At 43.2% G+C, this 24,424-nt stretch overlaps 1 protein-coding gene across 1 annotated transcript; it reads left to right on the top strand.

Annotated features, from left to right (window-relative positions):
• Positions 1-735: 735 nt before the first annotated feature.
• LOC112240157 (low-density lipoprotein receptor-like) lies at positions 736-24,418 on the top strand (the record flags this gene model as incomplete). Its single annotated transcript, XM_042312510.1, has 18 exons — positions 736-823; positions 1,018-1,137; positions 1,316-1,546; positions 2,279-2,392; positions 3,359-3,478; positions 3,679-3,804; positions 3,883-4,086; positions 12,654-12,822; positions 12,911-13,079; positions 13,180-13,402; positions 16,100-16,219; positions 16,325-16,543; positions 18,795-19,103; positions 19,530-19,745; positions 23,332-23,481; positions 23,584-23,850; positions 24,048-24,260; positions 24,347-24,418. Coding segments are annotated over exons 1-18 (3,100 nt in total), but the record flags the coding sequence as incomplete, so codon positions are not given.
• Positions 24,419-24,424: the final 6 nt, after the last annotated feature.

Below are 24,424 nucleotides of genomic sequence, written 5' to 3'. Positions count from 1 at the left end.
TTAGGCTGGGTTTCTGTACAGCACTTTGAGATATCAGCTGATGTATGAAGGGCTATATAAATACATTTGATTTGATTTTGATTTGATGATCAGCAATAGCCAATGAGACCTGGCAAGAGAAGAAGCCAAAGATGATGACATTGTAAACCAATCACCCAGGATGTGTAGACTCTGGAGCAGGAGCAATGACTACTACTAGCATGCATTTATACTTGCCTTTAACTAAAGCGTAAATTCGGGACAGCTCTGAAGGGACAGCGCAGCTCTCATGTAATGTTAGTATTCAATTAAACTCTGCATGGCAAGCTTGAATATCTAAATTAAAACATTTGAGGCTACTTTGAGCCACTGCTGTTTCTAGCTACATTAACAATCTAATCACATTATTGTTTTAAGCGAGACATCGTGGTATTGAGAATCCAAGCAAAGAATCTCTTAGCACCACTACATTGTCAAGACAAAAAAACGTCAGAAAAGATTGTAATATAATGCAAGAGGGTCAGCGATGTTAGGATTTTGAAAGTTGTGTAGTGTACGCCAGGCATAAAGATGCTTTAGGGAAACCAGGCCCATGTCTTTATCCTATGGCTCTATATTCCCTTCCCCCTCCAATCAACCTGCAGCTGGTGATCCCAGTGACCCTCCAATGAGAACAGAGTGTAGTTAATTAGACCAATCAGAACAATGTGTAGTTGATTGTTACTCAATAAAGACTATCCCTGTAAGGCTGGTACTGTTTGGTCCTAACAAGCTTCATGGTCGGTCATGGAACTGCTGCAGTTCACATGTCTGCTTTTACTTATCAGCTTGAAATGTTTGCCAGGTAAAATGGTTCTGAATGAGCTGCAGTATTAAGTTTATTCATTTTGTCTTGTAAAAATTGATTGATATCATGGAGCCTTACAGTAGAAAACACCTGCCAGTTATTTGTGTTGGATGTTTTGTGCCTTGTAGGTTTGGGCCCCTAACCCGTGTGGGCCCTAAACCGTGTGGGCCCTAACCCATGTTGTCTTGCAGGTTTTGGCCAGCAGTGTGGGGGTAACCAGTGGCAGTGTGATGATGGAGCTTGTCTGCCACTTTCCTGGCACTGCGATGGAAATGGAGACTGTATGGACGGCTCTGATGAAATGGCCTGCCGTAAGTTATGCTGTGTTTCACTGTTTCTGCTCTCTTCCATGAGAACATATTTGTTGATGTGGTGAAGTTCTAAATGTAACGTTAACCCTGTATTTACTGTAGACCTATACCACTTAGGTCTGTTAAATATATTTACTGTAGTCTGTTCACAATAGGTCTGTTTGTCCTTGTTCCCCAGCCTGTCCTAGGGGCCAGGTTGCCTGCATGGCCGGGGCTCCTGGTTGTGTAAGTACCTCTGCAGTATGTGATGGGCTGCGCCAGTGTTCTGATGGGTCTGATGAGTTTAACTGCCCAGAGAACCAGGGCTGTCTGCAGGGGGACTGGAGGTGTAGGAATAAGATCTGCATCCCCAAGGACCTATACTGTAACGGTGCTAACGACTGTGTGGACAACTCTGATGAGGCCTGTGGTGAGATATTATGGAAACAACGAGAGCATGTATGTGATATTATGGAATTTAGGAACTATTCAGTTACCATGTAATGGGAGCTATTATGGAAACGAGAGGCGCAAGTATTTTGGCCTGTGTACAGTAGTATGTAGTCAAAACATGATAAGACCTTCAATTGTGTAGGCAATGCCATGCATATTTAAACTGTGAGAAAAAAAACAATGTTCCAAATTCCATTTGAATTAACTTTGCAAAATTGTCTGTGGTGTTGGACCTTCAGCTGGTCAACATTTTACAAAATATCCACAGGAAAGTATAATTAAACAGACATGGCAATAAAAATGTTTGCTCATGACCGAAAGCATGGGCACAGGAAGTACAGTGCATGCACGCGAACCATGCATACTAACTGAAGTCTTACAGGTGTTGACATGGTCTTGCCTAAGTGCCAGGTGATCTAAAACCTTGGTTTAACAATACATTCCTACGGCTATTTTGTCAAACATTTTGAGCAGCTGAAGGGCCAACAGGACAGACCACTGAGTATGTTTACATGTTATTTCATTCAACTTTCTGGCTTCCATGTTTTTGCAGTGCTTTGTTTCAGACAATATATCAATAAATTAGACTGATCAAAAAAAATCAGGCGAAGTAGTATGTAACCTACAGGTCTGGGTATGCGTGTTTGTTCCTCTTGCAGGAGGCATGTGGTGTAGTTTTGATGCATTTTTAAATCTTTTACTCTTCCAGGCCGGTGTGGTCCAATGGCTGTGCGTTGTCCTGGAGGGGTGTGTCTGACTGAAGATGAGAGATGTGATGGAAAATTGCAGTGCTCTGATGGCAGTGATGAACCCTCTACCTGTGGTAGGAAATTCTAACCTTTGACCACTAACCCTAACCTTCAGTCTATAACCCTTTACCGGTGGTAGGAACCTCTAACCCAGATGTTTCAAACATACAGCTCACTGGCCAGAACCGGCCCCTTGGCCCATTCAATCTTCTGGATTTAAGGAAAAGCTTTTCAGGGGAAAACGATCTTAATGTACACTGAGATCACTAAAACCAAATTGTGGACCTACATTTATAGACTTTTCAGTCTGTCCCGCTTGCTAATAATCATCCAAACGAAAGCAAGAAAACAATTCTTTGAAAATTTTGACCGCAATGAAATAAAAAACATCTCTTTTTCACCACAATTTTGTGATATCCAATTGGTAGTTAGTCTTGTCTCATCGCTGCAACTTCCTTACGGACTCGGGATAGACAAAGGTCGAGAGCCGTGCGTCCTCCGAAACACAACCCAACCAAGCCACACCATTTCTTGACATAATTCCCACTTAACCTGGAAGGAAGAAGGTGTGTCGGAGGAAAAACCGTACACCTGGCATCCGTGTCAGCGTGCACTGTGTCCAGCCCTCCACAGGAGTCGCTAGAGCACGATGGGAAAAGGACATCCCTGCCGGCCAAGCCCTCCCCTAACCCAGACGACGCTGGGCCAATTGTGCGCCGCCCCATGGGTCTCCCAGTCGCGACCGGCGTGGACAGAGCCTGGACTCGAACCCAGAGTATCTAGTGGCATAGCTAGCACTGTGATGCAGTGCCTTAGACTATTGTGCCACTCGGGAGGCTCCTATGTAATACAAATTAAGTGCGGCCCACCAGACATCGGTGAAGACCAAATGCAGACCACGGGTCAATTAGCTTGACACCCCTGCTCTAACATCTAACCCCTCACCACTACATATATGAACCTCTTCAGTCATAACTAACTGTTATGGCATCTGAAACATGTCAAAGGAAAGGCTGATCTGACTCATCTCTATCTTCCAGGGAGGACCTGTTCAGAAGAGAACGGTGGCTGCAGTCACTCCTGTGTGGATAAGCCCTGGGGAGCCCTCTGCTCCTGTCCTAAAGGCCATAGGCTATCTGCTCACGGAGCCTCCTGTCTGGGTGAGGATGTCTGTGATCCTGTTGAGTTATTGTCATGACTGGTTTCATTTATCTATTCCTTTACTGTAAGCCTAAATACTCTGAACCCCTCTGTAGATGCGAATGAAAGCGCTCTGCCTTAGTTGGGTTTGGGTCCTCTGTAGCTCAGTTGGTGAGGGTTAACTCTAAAATACTGAAGCTGTTTGCTCTCCCCTCTTTAGATGTGGATGAATGCGCTCTGCCTTACGGTCCATGCATGCACTTCTGTGTCAACACACCCGGGTCCTTCTACTGCCACTGCCGAGATGGCTTCCAGCTTAAAGGAACCACCTACTGTTATGCTAAAGGTGACTTTTCGTAGTAACATTAGTTTGATTAACTTCTGACTGGTTATCTAAACCTGTTCAATATCTGATGCTTTTCAGGAAATTATACAAAGTTTCTGACTGCAACGAAGGGAACTATCGGATTCCTGAATCTGGAGACTCTGAGATTCGAGTCCCTTCAGAGTATTGGCTATGATCCTCTGGCCTTGGCCTTTGACCTCTCCAGGAGCTCATTCTACTGGGCTGATGACCAGGGGAACATCTACAAGGCTAAGGAGCAGCAGCGCAGGATCCTTTATCATGGTTGGTGTCTTCTGATTCTCTATCATGATTGGTTTCTCCTGATGTAGCAGGATCTAGAGGTCTTCATCGCTTCACATGTACAGAGAATACACGATCAGGGACCTGAGTAGGTCCAGAACTCTAACTCTCACAGGTCTGGTTCAGATCTAATATGATTATCATGGTTCTCACACAGAACCCAAACCGGCTGCGCGCCTGCGCCATCGAGTAAATGTATTTTGTCCCCCTACACCAAACACGATCATGACATGCAGTTTAAAATATCAAAACAAACTCTGAACAAATTATATTAATTTGGGGACAGGTAGAAAAGCATAAACTTCTTGACGCTACCCATCCCTTAAGCAGGATAATTGTCAATAGCACCTCAGTCAAATAATATTACTAAAAATATTAATATTCATGAAATCACAAGTGCAATATTGCAAAACGCACCTTAGCCTTATGTTAATCCACCTGCTTCAGCAAAAGCAATCCAAGCGTTTGGCTAAGTTTATCGATCGCATGACTAAACATTAAGTACACTTAGCATCAGGTAGCTTGGTCACAAATCAGAAAAGCAATCAAATGAATCTCCTACCTTTGATGATCTTAGGATGTTTTCACTCACGAGACTCCCAGTAACACAAATGTTCCTATTGTTCCATAAAGGTTATTTTTATATCCAAAATACCTGTTTGGCGCGTTATGTTCAGAAATCCACAGGAAAGAGCTGTCATGACAATGCAGACAAATTCCAGAGTATCCGTAATGTCCACATGTCAAATGTTTTTTATAATCAATCCTCAGGTTGTTTTTAAAATATATAATCGATAATATATCAACCGCAAATGTCTTTCACAGTAGGAGAGGGAAAAGCAATACCTGTCCAAACTCTGTTGCTCGAGCAAAACTCATGTACCCACTTGACGCAATGTTATTGTTCTGGCTCATTTTTCAAAATAAAAGCCTGAAACTGTCTGAAGACTGACACCTTGAGGAAGCGATAGGAAAAGGAATCTGGTTGATATTCCTTTAAATGGAGCAATGGGAGGCTATGGAACATGGAGTATTCAAAATAGAAGCCACTTCCTGGTTTGATTTTTTTTTTGGTTTCGCCTGCAATATCTGTTCTGTTATACTCACAGATAATATATATATTTTTTACTTTAGGGTGTTTTCTATCCTAATCTGTCAATTACATGCATATTCTAGTATCTGGTCCTGAGAAATAGGCCGTTTACTTTGAGAACGTTATTTTTCAAAACATAAAAATAGTGCCCCTTTCAAGAGGTTAAACATTTATGGCAAAATAGCTAGTTAGTGTGCACTTGCTAGCTAATTTGTCTTATTTAGCTAGCTTGCTATTGCTACCAAATTTATCCTGGGATATTAAAATTAGGTTGTTATTTTACCTGAAATGCACAAGGTCCTCTACTCCGACAATTAATCCACACATAAAAATGGTCAACTGAATCGATTCTAGTCATCTCTCCTCCTTCAGGATTTTCATTGTTTAACTTATATGGTGATTGGCATCTAAACATTCATAGTATTACCACGACAACCAGCAACAGTTTGTCTTTCAATCACCCATATGGGTATAACCAAAACATGGCACGTGGGTACCTGCTTCTATAAACTGAGATGGGAGAGGCAGCACTTGCAGCCTGATCTGCGTCAGGAATAGAAAGGACTTCTATTTTATCCCTTGGCAACACACACGCTCATTGATGTGCGCAAACAGTGTGGGTGCAATAATTGAATAACATAGATTCCTAAATTTATTCTGCGACGCGAGCAGTGTTAGCCTATCAGGGTGTGTAATTTGAATTGACTTGTCCGGAAGGACCCATACAGATCTGATGGCGACTGCTGCAGTAGAGAGAAAATGTGTAATTTATGCTGCTGCTCTTGGTTTTCGAGAGTGGCGCATGTAACTAGGTGTTGGTCAATCAGTCAAAGCAGCAAAAGACTACAGTCAAAGCCTCTGGCAAAAGTTACGAGATACTGCATCTATGAAATTAAAATTAGGGATAAAACATTAAAGGAGAAGGATAGGCTACAATGACAAAGCCAACAGGTAGGCTGCTACTTAACATTCTGATTTGAGTTATTTTTAACTGTGGTACGAGAGTACATGCAGCCTCAATTAGCCAAGCTAGCTAGCTTAACTAGTTTCTCCTGGTTTGATAGGTTGTCATCCAATATGATTACTATCTGGATCCTGACGGTTGGTTCGTTCTGATAGGATCCTGTGATGGTTGGGTTGTTCTGATCGGCTCCTCTGATGGCTGGTTTGTTTGATGTAGCAGAATCCTCTGATGGTTGGTTTGTTCTGATGTAGCAGATTTTTAATTAATTAATTTGACCTTTTAACTAGGGAAGTCAGTTAAGAACATTATTACAATGACGGCCTACCAAAAGGTAACAGGTCTCCTTCGGGGGCTGGTATTGAGATAAAAACTGTCCAGTTTGAGTTTGTTGCAGCTCGTTTCAGTCGCTAGCTGCAGAGAACTGAAGACGAGCGACACAGGGATGTGTGGTTTGGGGACCTTACAAAATGTGACTGGGTGTGGAGGATCAGGGCTGCAGTAGATATCTCAGATAGGGGGAAGGGATGCCTAAGAGGGATTTATAAATAAGCGCATCTGCCAGTGAGTCTCGTGACGGCTATACAGAGATGACCAGTTTACAGAAGAGTATAGTGTCCTATGTGTCCTCTGAGGAGTATTGGTTGCAAATCTGATGGCCGAATGGTAAAGAACATATAGCCGCTCGAGAGCACCCTTACCTGCCGATCTAAATTATGTCTCCGTAATCTAGCATGGGTAGGATGGTCATCTGTATAAGAGTTTGGCAGCTGGGGTGAAAGGAGTGATTACGATAGAGGAAACCAACTCTAGACTTCACAGCTTGCAGCTTTGATATTTGCTGAGAAGGACAGTGTACCATCTAGCCATACTCCCAAGTACTTGTATGAGGTGACTACCTCAAGCTCTAAAACCACAGAGGTAGTATTAGTAGTACAGAGGGACTTTCTTAACAAACCACATGACCTTTGTTTTGGAGATGTTCTGAACAAGGTTAAGGGCAGAGAAAGCTTGTTGGACACTAAGAAAGCTTTGTTGTAGAGTATTGAACACAAAATCCAGGGATGAGCAAGCTTAGTAGAAGACTGTATCGGCATTTACATGGATGAGAGCTTCGTACTGTCTAAGCTATGTTGATGTAAATTGAGAAAAGTGTGGTGCCTAGGATCGAGCCTTGAGCTACATCCTTGGTGACGGGCAGTGGCTGAGACAGCAGATTTTCTGACTTCATACACTGCACTCTTTGAGGGGTAGTTAGCTAACCAGGCCAAAGTCCCCTGAGACACAACTCCTTAGCCGACCCACAAATAGTCTACCGTATCAAAAGAATCGGCCAAGTCAATAAAAATAGCATCACAACATTGCTTAGAATCAAGGGCGATGGTGATAGTTAGGATCAGCTTGATCTCCCCCTATAAATAAAGGACTGATGGCCCTTGAGTGTTTTGGTACCTACTGGAAAGCTTTGTCAACACCCAGCATTGTTCACACGCTTCTAAGCTTTAGCCCCACACATCTCTTTAAGAATGCACATGTGAGACTATGTACTAAACAACCAAAGCTTTAAGACAAAAGGCTGACTTATACTTACTGGACTGTTCATACATTTAATCGAGTGCCATAGTGTGCTCTGGGTGTTCGTAAACTGAGCTTTGTTATATTTGTCGTTCATAAATTCAAAGTGTTTCGCTCTTGGAGCATTCCGAGCACACACTGGATGCTCTGGCCGAAAAGTAGTGTTTATCCGAGCGTTGATCTGACCTAAACAGTCAAGCTCCCAGGCTAACCATTTGCTAGCTTGCTAAATACTTCGACACAAATGAGTACTTTTATGGGCCCACAGGACTGCCGTGTTCTGAGCCAACTGCAATTTGTCTAAGTCCCTCTTTGTGGCACCTGACCACACTACTGAACAGTAGTCTGGGTGACAAAACTAGGGCCTGTAGAACTTGCCTTGTTGAGTGTTATGAAGGCAGATCAGTGCTTTATTATGGACAGACTTCTTCCATCTTAGCTACTGTTGTATCAATATGTTTTGACCAGGACAGTTTACAATCCAGGGTTACTGCAAGCAGTTTAGTCACCTCAACTTGCAAATTTCACATTATTCATTACGAAATGTAGTTTAGCTTTGGGGATTAGTGAATGATTTGTCCCCAATACAATGCTTTACGTTTTGGAAATATTTGACTAAATCATTGCTACCATTCTGAAACTAACTGCAGCTCTAAAGTGTTGCAGTCATTTCAGTTGCTGTAGTAGCTGACATGTATCGTGTTGAGCTTTACACAAAGCCGGTGGCATGTCATTAGTAAAGACTGAAAAAAGGTGACCTAAACAGCTACCCTGGGGAATTTCTGATTCTACTTGGATTGTTGGAGAGGCTTCCATTAAATAACACCCTCTGTTCTATTAGACAAGTAACAGCAGACTATGATTGATAACATCAAAAGATGCATTGAAGTCTAACAAGTCAGCGCCACAATCAATTTATCAGTTTCTGTCAGCCAATCATCAGTCATTTGTGTAAGTGCTGTGCTTGAGTGTCCTTCCCTATAAGCGTGCTGAAAGTCTGCTGTCAATTTGTTTACCGTGAAATAGCATTGTATCTGGTCAAACACCATTTTTTTACACAAGTTTACTAAGGGTTGGTAACGGGCTGATTGGTAAGCTATTTGAGCCAGTCAAGGGGTTTTTACTATTCTTGAGTAGCGGAATGACTTTAGCTTCCCTCCAGACCTGAGAGCACACACTTTGTAGTAGGCTTAAATTGAAGGTGTGGCAATATCGTCCATTATCCTGAGTCATTTTCCATCCAGATTGTCAGACACAGGTGGCTTGTCATTATTAATAGACAACAATAATTATTTCCTCTTCCACACTGACTTTACGGAATTCAAAAGTAAATTCTTGTCTTTCATAATTTGGTCAGATATACTTGGATGTGTAGTGTTAGCATGGGCTTAATTAAGGTGAGGCAAATGAACCTATAGCCGTATTACTTCAACAGTATTCAACATTAGATCGTCTAAGCTTTACAGGAATGTGGTTCTGAATATAGATTAACATCGCCCACTTTGGCATTTGTCTTTTCGGTCGATGTTATAACCTTGTATTGCTATCACTGCATCAAAGGTATTATCTAAGTGAGCTTCAGAGTCAGAATAATAATGTAATCTGTTACACGCAAGTTATTGACTTCATGGACCTTGTTTCTCAAGATGCATATGTTAATATGGGACATCTAACACTTCTGGGTTGCTTGATGGTTAATGCTTTACTGGGAAGCTTATCAGAAGTAGACTTCCTCAGTGCTAACAGTGTAACTCTGGTTCATAGGTTGAGGTATTCAGGGCAATTAGGGGAACAAGGTTTTTTCACATTTAACTTTGTAGATGTTTCTGCTACGGTCTCTTTTATGACTGAAAAGAGCTACTGGACATCAGAACAGCGATTACTCACCTTGAACAGGACAAATAATTTGTCTTGAACGAGTCGGACGAGAGGGATTTACTCCAGACACACTAACAGGCCCGTCATTTGCAGGTTAAAGAGACGCAGGTATCGCCGAATGTTCTCATTGTCTTGAGGATATGGCGGCGAGTGGCTAATCTGCCTTTACCATCGGTACTATTGGCCAACGAACAATCGTTGGATAATAAAGTGGACGAACTACAAGCACGTATATCCTACCAATGGGATATTAAAGAGTAATATCTTATGTTTCACAGTCGTGGCTGAATGATGACATGAATAACACACAGCTGACGGGTTATACACTGTAGCAGCAGCCTCTTGTATGACAAGGGGTGGTGGTCTATGTATATTTGTAAACGGGTGGCGCACGATATCAAAGTCTCTAGGTTTGGCTAGCCTAAGGTAGAGTATCATGATAAGCTGTAGACCACACTATCTATGTGCCTAGAGAGTATTCTTCATAGCGGTCTACATACCACCACAAACCGATGCTAGTACTAAGACCACTCAATGAGCTGTATACGACCATAAGCAAACAGGTAGAGGTGGCCATGGACTTTAATGCAGGGAAACTTAAATCGATTTGAACTAATTTCTATCTGCATGTTAATGTGCAAACTGACCACCTTCACTCCACACAGAAAGCTCTCCCTTGCCCTAAACTTGGCAAATCTGACCATAATTAGATCTTCCTGCTTACAAGCAAGAACTAAAGCAGGAAGCACCAGTGACTCGGCCAATAGTGGTCCGACGAAGCAGATACTAAGCTACAGGACTGTTTTTCTAGCGCAGACTGGAATATGTTCCGGGACTCTTTCGATGGAATTGAGTACACCACATCAGTCACTGGCTTCTTCAAAAAGTGCATCGATGACGTCATTCCCGCAGTGATTTCGTACATACCCCAACCAGAAGCCATTGATTACAGGCAACATCCACAATGAGCTAAAGGGTAGAGCTACAGCTTTCAAGGAGCTGGACTTTAACCCAGAAGCTTATAACAAATCCCGCTATGCTTGACAAACCATCAAACAGGCAAAGTGCCAATACAGGGCTAAGACTAAATGCGCTGACGCTAGTCTTGTGGCAGGGCTTGCAAACTATTAGGCTACAAAGGCAAGCACAGCTGCGAGCTGCCCAGTGATGCGAGCCTACCAGATGAGCTAAATTACTTCTATGCTCGCTTCGAGGCAAATGACACTGAAACCTGAGAGCATCAACTGTTCCAGACGGCATTGATCACGCTCTCTGTAGCCGATGTAAGACATTTTAAACAGGTCAACATTCACAAGGCATGCGCTGACCAACTGGCAAGTGTCTTCACTGACATTTTCAACCTCTCCCTGTCTGAGTCTAATACTAACATGTTTCAAGCAGACCACCATAGTCCCTGTGCACATGAACACTAGGTAACCTGCCTAAATGACTACCGATCTGAAGCACTGTAGCAATGAAGTGCTTTGAAAGGCTGGTCATGGCTCACATCAACACCATCCCAGAAACCCTAGACCCATTCCAATTTCCATGCTGCCCAAACAGATCCACAAATAGGATCTCGATTGCACTCCAATACTGCCCTTTCACACCTTGACAAAAGGAACACCTATTTGAGAATGCTGTTCATTGACTACAGCTCAGCGTTCACCACCATAGTTCCGGCACTCTAATCCTCAAGACGGGGCCCCTCGGGTGTACTCAGTCCCCCTCTACTCCCTGTTCACTCATGACTGCATGACCAGGCACGACTCCAACACCATTAAGTTTGCTGATGACACAAGTGGTAGGCCTGATCAACGATGAGACCGCCTATAGGGAGGTGGTCAGAGACCTGGCCATAGTGCCAGGACAACAACCTCTCCCTCAATGTGATCAAGACAAAGGATATTGGACTTCAGGAAATGCAGGACTGAGCACACCCCCATTCTCATTGACGGGGCTGTGCTGGAGCAGGTTTAGAGCTTCAAGCTCCTTGGTGTCCACATCACTAACAAACTAACATGGTCCAAGCACACCAAGACAGTTGTGAAGATGGCACAACAAAACATATTCCCCCTCAGGAGACTGAACATATTTGTCATGGGTCCTCAGATCCTCAAAAGGTTCTACAGCTGTATCATTGAGAGCATCGACTGGTTGCATCACAGCCTGGTGCAGAGGGTAGTGCGTACGGCCCAGAACATCACTGGGGCCAAGCTTCCTGCCATCCAGGACCTATATACTAGGCACGGTCAGAGGAAGGCCCTAAAAATTGTCAGACTCCAGCCAGCCAAGTCATAGACTTCTCTCTGCTACCACACGGCAAGCAGTTCTTTTGCTTATAGCCCTATACAGCTCGATTGCAGTCTTAGTGCCAGTATCGGTTTGTGGTGGTAAGTAGACTGCGATGAAAAGTAGACTAAACTCTCTTGGTAAATAGTATGGTTTACAGCACGTGTCAAATTCATTCCATATAGTTTTTGTGCCTTCCCTGTACTTGATTGATGCGTTAAGGTCACTAATTAGTAAGGAATACGCCTCACCTGGTTGCCTAGGTCTTTGAAAGGGGAAACACCAGCTGACACTAGGCCCTCCATGGAAAGAGTTTGACACCTGGTCCACAGCTTATGAGATTTTAACCCCCCCGAGCTTACCCAATGCAGTATAGAGTAGAAAAAACAGCTGGATGTATATTTTCCATGTTCTTGTTCAGCCACTAGTTGGAGAAAAATATTACATTGATAGTGTAGAGTGCAGCTCATCCAGTTTATTCTCCAGTGATTGAATGTTATAACGGAGGTTCGAGGTGGTTTATCCACTCGCTGATGTAGTCTCGTCAGGTATCCTGCACACCGGCCCCTAAATTTGCCTCTTCCTCAATGTCGGATTTGGGCCTGGTTCATTTCTAAATTGCACCTTGTCTATTCTACTATTCAAACTTTCAACATTAAGTTGAGACCCTGACTGAGTTTGATTATGCCTGGAGCCTGCCCTGGACACTAGGTATGTAGAGTTGTGATGTGGTTCCCCCTCTGCTCTCAGGACAATATGGGGTTAGAAGTCTAGTCTGTGATTGGCTGACAGGCCAGCTGTACTGGACCAACCAGAAGACCCGGTCTATTCATGTTGGGGCAGCTGATGGGAGTGGATTTGCAACGGTCTTGGCCAAGAACATAGACCCGTTGGAGCTGGTCCTTCTTCCCATTGAAAGGTTGGATCATGTTAACATTTGTGGTACTTTTGATCTGTGGTTGGGGCATTTATTGCAACAATTTGTCATTTTCTCCTTTACTTTGCAGCTTGTTGTTTTGGATCAACAAAGGTCCAGGTGATAAAATTACTCTGGAGAGATCTGGGATGGATGGGTTAAAGCAGGAATCTCTGGTGGTCCTCACTGCACAAGCTCCACAGAGTCTGACCCTGGACGTTACAGCTCGGAGGCTGTACTGGATGAGTGATTTTAAAAAGGTTCATAATATAGTCCAGCTATAACCAATAGTACTGCTTGTCTGTCCGCAGCAATGAACATATTGCCAAGGTCGAACCAATTGTTTTTCTTCTTTTTCAGTCCATAGAGACTGTGCGAGTGGATGGGAGTGGTCGCTACAGCTTTCTGGAGTTCTTTAAGAGGAGACCAGCTCAGAGCCTGGCGGTGTTTGACAGGTGGTTCTACTGGACAGATCAGAAGGGTCTGTGGCGCTCCCCTCAGGACCAACCTAATCAGAAGACCTTTATTCAGAGGACAACACTCCCTGTCCTAGAGGCATACCATGAACAACAGCAGCCAAAAGGTATGGGGTATATCATGCTAACTCTAAAGGCATGGGGCATATCAAATAACATGTTCCGGTGGCAGGTAGGCTAGTAGTTAGTATTGGGCCAGTAACCGAAAAAGGTTGTTAGATCGAATCCCCGAGCTGACAAGTTAAAAATGTAATTCTGCCCCTGAACAAGGCAGTTAACCCACTGTTCCTAGGCCGTCATTGTAAATAAGAATTTGTTCGTAACTGACTTGCCTAGTTAAATCAAATGTAGAAACATTAAAAATTACAAGCCCGAAGTCCAGCCTCAGCCTATTGCGGACAGTCTGAGCACTGGAGGGATTAAATTGAATTTGTCACATACACATGGTTAGCAGAAGTTAATGCGTGTGTAGCGAAATGCTTGTGCTTCAAGTTCTGACCATGCAGTAATATCTAACCTAACAATTTCACAACTACCTTAAAAACACAAGTATAAAGGAATGAATAAGAATATTGTGCGTTCCTGGTAAAACTTGGGCAGTTGTTGTTGCCATCCTGTACCTGTCCCGTAGGTGTGATGTACTGATCCTGTGCAGGTGTTGCACGTGGTCTGCCACTGTGAGGACGATCTGTCCATCCTGTCTCCCTGTAACGCTTTCTTAGGTGTCTAACAGTAAAAACATGACAATGTATTGCCCTGGCCACATCTGCAGTCCTCATGCCTCCTTGCAGCATGCCTAAGGCACATTCACGCAGATGAGTAGGGACCCTGGGCATCTTTCTTTTGGTGTTTTTCAGAGTCAGTAGAAAAGCCTCTTTAGTGTCCTAAGAACACATGAGTGATCGTTACGGATAATGGGCCTCTGTACGCCTATGTAGATAATCCATTAAAAATCAGCCTTTTCCAGCTGCAATAGTAATTTACAACATTAACAATGTCGACACTGTATTTCTGATCAATTTGATGTTTTAATTGACAGTGCTTTTCTATCAAACAAGGACATTTCGAAGTGACCCCAAACTTTTGGAAGGTATTTTATTTGGATGTGTAGTGTCAGTGCTTGTTGCTGGTATGTCATGCCCAAGTTTCCTAATCTTGCCAATGAAAAATCATTAAAGTACTTGGCAATATCAGTCGGTTTTGATGATTGAACTATCTGATTCAATGAATGATGGAGCAGAGTTTGCCTTTAATTTGTCACAATGCGCCAAATACAACAGACCTTACCGTGAAATGCTTACTCACAAGCCCTTAACCAACAATACAGTTAAAGAAATATAATTAAATATAAATAGTCCGGGTGGCCATTTGATTATTTCTTCAGTAGTCTTATGGCTTGGGGGGTAGAAGCTGTTAAGGAGCCTTTTGGACCTAGACTTGGTGGCGGCGCTCCGGTACTGCTGTAGTAGAGAACAATCTATGACTTGGGTGACTGGAGGCATTGACAAAAAAAAAATTCCCTTCCTCCTACACCGGCTTGTATATAGGTCCTGGATGGCAGGAAGTTTGGCCCCAGTGATTTACTGGGCCGTAAGCACTACCCTCTGTAGCTCCTTATAGAGCAGTTGCCATACCAGGTGGTGATGCAACCGGTCAGGATGCTCTCGATGTTGCAGGTGGATCATTTTTGAGGATCTGGGGATCCATTCCAAATCTTTTCAGTATCTTGGGGGGGGAAATGGCATTGTGACCTCTTCAAGACGGATGGACACCAAGAAATTGGAACTCTCGACCCACTCCACGACAACCCTGTCGACGTGAAAGGGGTCATGTTCGGCCTTCCTTTCATTGTAGTCCACGATCCGCTCCTTTGTCTTGCTCACATTGAGGGAGAGGTTGTATTCCTGGCACCACACTGCACGGTCTGACAACCTCCCTATCAGCCTTCTCATTGCCGCTGGTCAGGCCTACCACTTGTGAAATCGGCATATTTAATGCTGGTGTTGGAGTCGTGCGGTTGTGGTTGAACAGGGAGTACAGGAGGGGACTGAGCATGAACCCCTGAAGGGGCACCAGTGTTGAGGATCAGCATGGCAGATGTGGTGTTGCCTACGCTTACCACCTGGGGGAGGCCCGTCAGGAAGTCCAGGATCCAGTTGCAGGGGGAGGTGTTTACTACCAGGGTCCTTAGCTTAGTGATGAGTTTTGAGGGCACAAAGGTGAACGCTGAGCTGTCGTCAACGAATAACATTCTAACATAGGTGCTCCTTTTGTCTAGGTGGCAAAGGGCAGTGTGGAGTGCGATTGATATTGCGCCATCTGTTGTGGTGGTTTGGAGTGGGTCTAAGGTTTCCGGGATAATCGTTGTGAGCCATGACCAGCCTTTCAAAGCACTTCATGGCTACCGATGTGAGTGCTATGGGTCGAAAGTCATTTAGGCAGGCTACCTTCACTTTCTTGGACACTGACTTGTGACTGACTTGTGGTCTGCATGAAACGTAAGTATTAGACTTGGTCAGGGAGTGGTTGTTACAGATAGTGTGATCACGCTCTCTGTAGCAGATGTGAGAGACCTTTAACTGCCTTGTTCAGTGGCAGAACAACAGATTTTACCTTGTCAGCTCGGGGATTCGATCTGGCAACCGTTCGGTTACTGGCCCAATGCTCTAGCCACTAGGCTACCTACCGCCCCAATGGGGCATATCATGCTTACTCTGGAGGTTTGGGTCATATCATGCGAAGGCTAACATCTCCTTTTGTTGTAGGACACCTCCATGTTTATTTTTTTATATATTTTTTTTAAGCTCCATCAGCCTGTGTAAAGTCTGGCTGCCAGCTCTGCATGCTGACTCTGGACCTGCCTGCTGGGTTCACCTGTACCTGTCCTGATGACAAACTGCTCATGGCAGATGGCTCATGTGAATGTATGATTACCATGTATTACAGAATTCAAACCCTGTTTCTTTCTCTGCTAGTTCTGTCACTTTAGAGCATTTGTTGAGCAATGTACTTGTTATTCTATCACACAGATCCCAAGTTTGCTTATGCAACATCCACAACACTGAACCTGTTTGAGTTGAAGGGGAATGAGCTGATCAAGACAAAACTGCTTACTACAGATGATGTCATGGAGTCTTTTGACATCGACTGGAGGGGGGACTGGGTCTACTGGGCGAACAGCACTGGTCATGTAATGCGCTGGAACCTCAATACCGGCCAAACAGAGACTGTCCCTACGCTGAGACCAGGTAAATTTTTTACTCTCCCAACCAGAAATCAGGTACACATAATCGAGCCAGATTGTGCAGGTTTAGTGTTTGTGTGCATATATGCATGTACACTGAACAAATATATAAACGCAACATGTAAAGTCTATGTCCTATGTGTCGTGGCTATGCCGGATTAAGTGATATGACATGCTATTCTATAAAATAATTTATCTGTAATTAATATTACGTGATTAAAGTAACAAAGGGAGAAGCTATCCTATCGTAAATACAGAAAATATCGTAAATACATCTTATGCATTCTAAATAACCGCCCATTTGAAAAAGGAGACTGCAATAAATATTTACTCTGATCTGCGCTTCGGTAGATTGGTTGTCGATGGAAGGCCGTGGAAGGCCGGTTTTTCCTTTATCGATCTCTGGTCTTCTGAATGTCTAGTGGTGAACTGGAGCGTGGTAGAATGGATACTCTGTCTGTCCTCTCCTAGCCCACGTTTAGCGACTGCTTCAACTCAACGGCTAGGAGGTATCACTTCTGGAGTGAATAAGAGTTGAAAGTTCATACCAAGTTGCCCTACTTTTAATTAAGCTCATGCTATATTCTGGCTAACAGTCGAATTTCATCCTTCCAGTGTGTAGGTCGTCACCTTCACATTGAAATTCGATGCTATATCCGTGAGGTTCTTGCTGAGGTTGGCTTAGTTCTGTAGGTGGTCTTTGTCCTTTCAACGTGGGGTTCTCAAGTCTACACGTCCTTGGAACAGCTTATTATCTGAGCCCTTTTAACGTGGGACGGTCGCCCTAACCTCGGAAGAGAAAGTTACATTTTCATCAAGGGCTTTATATAGGTGGGGAGAGAAGGGCGTGTTTCAGTTTATAACCAATGTTTGTTCACATGGGCAGGGCCACTGAGTTGCGCATAGTTCACTTATGAAAACCGAATTCTCTAATTTGGAAGCTAAAATTACATTTAATCTTTTCAGAAATAGTTTCATATTTAAATTGCACAATTCCATGTGAATCTGATAACTGGGTGTTGACTTTCCAAGATACATTTTGTCGTCCTATCGTCAGTAATGTCTCAGACGCCAACCGAACTGACATCATATTCATTGAGTACCAACACATATTTTCAACTGGTTGGATTACAGAAATATGGTTCCATCTTTTGATGTTCCCAGACGCTCTGTTAACTTCTTGATGCACCATCCCTTTAGCTGGATCATTTGTCAACATCCGCTGAATTGCAGAGCACCAAATTATTTTCTAAATTTCAAAAAATATTTAATTTCATGAAATCACAAGTGCAATATAGCAAAACACAGCTTAGCTTGTTGTTAATCAACCTGGCGTGTCAGATTTCAAAGCCATCTCTCTCAGCAGACAAAACATTACCTTCCGATCTTACCTAGTCAAGAGAGATGAAAGGTATTTATGACGTGGTCATAAACCTCACCCACATGCCAACGTCATGACAAATGTTTCATGAGCTGAAGAAAAAAAATCTAAGACAGTTTCCAAATGCACAAAAAGCTTATTTCTCTCAAAAGTGTACAATTGTTTATCCCTGGTAGTGAGCATTTCGCCTTTGCCAAGTTAATGATTAACCAGCATGATCATTACACAGGTGCACCTTGTGCTGGGGGCAGTAAAGCCACTATAGTGTAGTATTGTCAATACAATGACAGATGTCTCAAGTTTTGAAGGAGCATGCAGTTGGCATGCTGAAAGCAGCAATGTCCACGAGTTGTTGCCAGATAATTGAATGTTAATTTCTCTAACATAAGCCGCTTCATGTTTTAGAATTTGGCAGTACGCCCAACCGCAGGCAACGTGTAACCATGAAGTCCCAGGACCTTCACATCCGGCTTCATCATCTGCCGGATATTCTGACTTGTAGTGTGTGTGTGTGTGGGGGGGGGGGTACTGAGTGAGGAGCTGAGAATGTATTTTGGGATAAACTCATTGATTGGCTGGGCCTGGCTCCCCAGTGGGTGGACCTATGCCCACCCAGGCCCACCAATGGCTGCATCCCTGCACAGCCATATGAAATCCATAGATTAGGGAATAATACATTTTTCAATTGACTGATTTCCTTTATATGAACTGTAACACGGTAAAATCTTAAGTTGTATTTTTTGGTTTCTCTGCCAAGCATATATCTATATCAAACATTAGGAACGCCTTCTGAATATTCAGTTATGTTGGTCCATTCCCTCTCCTAGCCTGTTCTGGTCCAGTATATTCATGTTGTGCTGTCCTTGCCTCCTAGCCTGCGTGGTGGCAGTAGACCAGAAGATGAGAAATCTGTACTGGCTGTCATGTGATGAAGTCTATGTTGGCGTCACTAACATGGATCAGGGTTACCCACGGAGACTGTACCAGTCAGGCAGTGAGGTAAGAGATGTTTATCTGGACTGGCAGCGGGGGAGGCTGTACTTGCTGGAGGCTGGCTGGATCCTATCCATGAGACTGCCAGGAGGAAACCCTAGGAAAGTCCTGAGAGTGGAGGGACACATCGCTGGGCGCATTGTTTTGGACCTACAATCTAACACACTGCTCTGGAACACAGAGGGGGACGGTCAGTATCACTTACTGCAATATTATCTTTAACAGTGATTCTGTCTCCTATAATGCTTTTTCTTGTGCTCCTCGGTGTTGAGCTGGTCATCTGGTTAGGAATGATCATGTCGTGTGGGGATGGCGGGGCTGGTGCAAACGCAACCAAAGAAGCAACCATGTACAAATTAATGTAACATTTGAGCATCTCACCAATTTATTTTACACCTATGTATTTTCAGTTTGTGTGATATGGGTGTTGAAGTGTTTATTTTGACAAATAAACTTTTCTTAACATTAAGAACCAGGTTGATCTGAACTTTGCTGTTGGAAGGCTACATCTGTGTTCGGCTGTCGCCACTGACTTTGCACATGGACTTTCATTAACAGTCGGTTGCTTTCGCCTTACCACTCAAACAAGGCCTTTGTGCTCCTTGACCCTGTGTAGATCTGAAGATCATGAGTCTGTTGAAGTCCCAGACTCACCTGGCAGGCAGAGAGTGGAATGTCCCTGGTTCCATCATGGCCGCTCACTCTCCGCTCCTGGTGTCGCTGTTTAATGATGTCATCACTGTGTGGGACCGGCGGGACAGGATGCGTGTCCACGATGTCCCTGTCGGACCAGGCGTTGTCAGGGTGATCGTGGCTCTGGATGTAAAGGACGGTTGGTACAATAGCGTTAATGTATAGTGAACAAAAATATAAATGCAACATTGAACAATTTCAAAGATTTTCCTGAGTTGGTTCATTGAAGGAAATCAATCAATTGAAAAATTAATTAGGCGCTAATCTTCAGATTTAACATGACTGGGTGAGGGCACAGGCCCACCCACTTGTCAGCCAGGCCCACACACTGGGGAGGGCATAGGCCCAGCCAATCAATAAGTTTTTCCCCAGCAGGGTTTTATTAGACTGAAATAAAAGCATTTCATCCTTACTTTGACGGGAACTAAAGGACTTCCCACTTTTAGTCCTAATTTCACATTTCCTTGTAAAAGATGAATGTGAACATCATCCAAGCATCACATGGAACACAGCCAAACTCATTCAATAAACCAGTCACATGTTGCGCTGACTAAACTAATAAATTGCCCACCTAACAGCTAGACTTGTTTCTAATGCATCACATATCTGGTGAGCATGAGACTAATGAAATGTTAATAAAAAATGCCTTTCACCTAAATTATTTGGCAGCCATGTTTGTTTGTATTTGAGAAGCAAACTCCCTAATGCCATTCACTATAAGACTAAAATAAACCAAGTAAAAGATGGATTTACATTTTGTTTTACTTAACGAGGCAAGTCAGTTAAGAACAAAATCTTATTTACAATGACGACCTACCGGGGAACAGTGGGTTAACTTCCTTGTTCAGAATGACAGATTTTTACTTTGTCAGCTCAGGGATTTGGTCCAGCAACCTTTTGGTTACTGGCCCGACGCTCGAACCACTAGGCTACCTGCCGCCCGTGCACCCATTGCCTGGAATATCAACTTAGTTTGGCCACTTTTCAGCATTTTACAAATCTTCAATGTAGTTAGTGTATGTAGGATAAAATTAATTTAGTATGACAAATCACAAAGCAAATCACCTCGCATTTCACCCTAAATACAAACCTAACTGGAGCGTGAAAGCTAAACAGGGTTGCCAGATATTGGGAAACAATTATTTGATGTTTTTGTAGCGGGGATCATTTCATTTGGAGGGGGAGTAGTTTCAAGGTCATCGTGGGTTAAAATGGGGTAAAGTATCATGGGGGGTGGGGTGTGATGCAGGAAATATTATGAGGGGAATTTATCAATTAAACAAGTTTACAAGCTAAATAAAACACCTGGAAAAGGGGATCTGAGCTGGGAATTAAAAATTAGCCCCTGACTGGGGAATTGTGTTTTGAACTGTCATCCAACTCGGGAACATGGGCTTCTTTCTAGAGCGCTGACCTGAATATCACGGACGTCACGATTTGACTTTGTATGTTTCCGAAGTTCCCAGTTGTCATGAAAGCACCATAAGTCAGTGGCGTGAACCATCCCTAAACTTTGTTTGCCAATGAACAGCCAATGAAATTGGAGGGTGCCAAATACAAATCCAACAAATCTCATAAATCAAAATTCTCAAACATACAAGTATTAGGCACCATTTTAAAGATACAATTCTCATTAATCCAGCCACAGTGTGATTGCAAAAATGCTTTACAGGGAACGCTCCACAGTGAACGCTCTACAAACGATTGTCACAAAAAGCACAAATGGAGAGAAAATGAATCCCTAACCTTTGATCTTCATCAGATGACACTCATAGGACTTAATGTTACACAATACATGTGTGTTTTGTTCGATAAAGTGCATATTTATATCCAAAAATGTAATTTTACATTGGTGTGAAATATGCGGTGATTTTGCAGAGCCAAATCAATTTACAGAAATACTCATTATAATTGCTGATGAAAATACAAGTGTTATGCATGGAACTTTAGATGCACTTCTCCGCAATGCAACCGCTGTGTCAGATTTTTTTTAAACGTTACGGAAAAAGCATTCCATGCAATAATCTGAGTACGGAGTTTTAGAGCCTAAACCAGCCAAAATAAATATCCGCCATGTTCGGCAGTCAACATTAGTCAGAAATAGCGTTATACATATTTACTTACCTTTGATCCTCATCAGAATGCACTCAAGAATCCCAGTTCCACAAATGTTGGATTTGTTTGATAAAGGTAATGTATGTCTATATACCTCCTTTTGTTAGGGTGTTTGGTAAACCAATCGAAACGCGAGTGCAACTTCAGTGGAAAGGTCAGACAAATTCCAAAAAGTTAATTACTGGTCGTAGAAACATATCAAATGTTGTATAGAATCAATCTGTAGGATGTTTTTAACAATGTTCAATAATGTTCCAACTAGAATTCCATTGTCTGTAGAAAAGCCATGGAATGAGAGCTAACTCTCTCGTGACCGTGCTTCACAAGCCAGACCACTGACTCAAAGAGCCCTCAATCCCTCCTTTATAGTAGAAGCCTCAAACAAGTTTCTAAAGACAGTTAAAATCTACTGGAAGCTGTAGGAAGTGTAATTCGACCCCATAGACACTATTCGGTAGGCCACGCTTTGGAAAAACTACAAACCTCAGATTTCCCACTTCCTGGTTGGATTTCAGGTTTTTGCCTGCCATATGATTTCTTATACTCACAGACATCATTCAAAATGTTTGAGAAACTTTAGTGTTTTCTATCCAAATCTACTAATATGCATATATTAGCATCTGGGACTGAGTAGGAGGCAGTTAACTCTGGGCACGCTTTTCATCCAAAAGTGAAAATGCTGCCCCCTATCCTATCTTCTTTGGTCCGACAGATGCTTATGTGACAACCAGGATATGGTATGTCAACAAACATGCTGCCACTCATAGCTGGTGAATAGCTTAGTATTAGCTCATCATAATATAATAACAATCAGAACTTTAAAAAGTTTTTTAAACACATTATTACAATATGCAAGAATTGGAGTGCATGATTTGTCACCAGCTCATGAAAATATGTGAATAAAACAGTGAATAGTGTTCTGACCAGATATGAGCAAATGTCTGATCTGTGGAAACACTGGAGAAGTGCTTGGGCTCTTGTCAAAGAAAGAAGTTGGACTGGCTCAGTGGAGCCTTAAACATACATTCCGCAACAGTGAAATGGGCTACTTTCTACATGTAATAATTCAAACTGTTAGAAAATAAAACGTGTTAGAAAATAATTAGCCTATAGTTAATTAACAGGCAACGTGCCTTGGTTTGAGGGCAGCGCAGATTAACACTCCTGTTCCGCAAAAATCAGATTGAGTGTATTTTAACATCCCGCAAATAGAAAAACTCATGCTGGGGGAACCATTAGATATATGGAACTCAAACGTGAAAAGGTTAGAGGCCTTATATTGTCCCCAATGATCACGTTGTTTAATCAGTTTCTTGATATGCCGCACCTGTCAGGTGGCTGGATTATCTTGGCAAAGGAGAAATGCTCACCAACAGATGGAAAAACATTTGTGGACAGAATTTTAAAAGTTTGCAACATCGCTGGAATCATAACTAGGGACCAACACTTTACATGTATTTATATTTTTGCATTTAAGGTAGTATTTAAAATCTCAGGGGGCTTATGTTGTGTAAAGGAAGGTTAGTGGGATCATTAATGTCTTTAATTCCGAATGAAAAAGCCATTCATCTGAGAATGAATTTAAATGGATGCACATGTTTCCAACTCAGTGCCTCCTGCTCAGCCAATCTGTACCAGTCCATCAGTGATGTGTCGGGGCTCAACTTTGTGCATCTCCCAAACTCAGCTGTGTGACACATTGAGAGACTGCCCTGATGGTTTTGATGAGGAGTCCTGCATTACTAAATGTCCAAACCGAGGTAGATATATTAACGCTTTCTGATATTTGATACTGCTTTACCACCCAGAAAACCCCTTAAACCCTCTTAACCTTAATGGTCCCTCTTATGTGTGTCTCCCAGGTGAGTTCTGGTGTAAGGACAGGAGGAAATGTATTGAGAGGAGTCTGGTTTGTGATGGACGCGCTCATTGCCATGATGGCTCAGATGAGATTGGCTGTCCAACGATAGCTGCTCCAACATCCCAAACTGCACCCCTGAAGTGCCGTATGGGTTCTAGACTGTGCAAGGATGGGAGAGAGTGTGTCCTGCATAGCCATGTTTGTGATGGAGAGGTGGACTGTAAGGATGGATCAGATGAACAGGACTGTGAGCTCCTCTGCAAAGCAGGTCAGAAGCTCACCTCTTGATCTGGTGTAATGTGTTTAATCACAAGTGGACAGTTTCAGCAAAAATCCATCCATTCATATCAATGTCCTTAGCCCAGTTCCAGTGTACTCATTGGTTCCTACCTCAGGTCAGTTCCAGTGTGCTCATTGGTTGTTAGCTCAGCTCAGTTCCAGTATGCTCATTGGTTCCTACATCAGGTCAGTTCCAGTGTGCTCATGGCAAGAAGTGTATCGACCAGCAGCAGGTGTGTGATGGGAAGGCACAGTGCCAGGACCGTTCTGATGAAATGGACTGCTTCAAGCCCACCAAGAGCTGCAGGCATCGCTGTGACAATGGCCACTGTATCCCAGAAACCTTCCTCTGTGATGGAGAGAGAGACTGTTCGGACGGCTCTGATGAGGAAGGCTGTGGTGAGACACTGCTGACTCACTTGGACGGTTGGTACAGAAGGATGAGGAGTCTCTTTAAATGAATCTAATGTAACCCCTCTCCCTAGATTCTAACAAGGCCATTCCTCCTATCCTGCCAACAACTCTGGCTCAGACCTGTACTAGTCCATCAGTGATGTGTCGGG

This window comes from Oncorhynchus tshawytscha, unplaced genomic scaffold, assembly GCF_018296145.1.
Source record: "Oncorhynchus tshawytscha isolate Ot180627B unplaced genomic scaffold, Otsh_v2.0 Un_contig_877_pilon_pilon, whole genome shotgun sequence".
NCBI lineage: Eukaryota > Metazoa > Chordata > Actinopteri > Salmoniformes > Salmonidae > Oncorhynchus > Oncorhynchus tshawytscha.
This window is presented reverse-complemented; position numbering and strand designations above follow the sequence as displayed.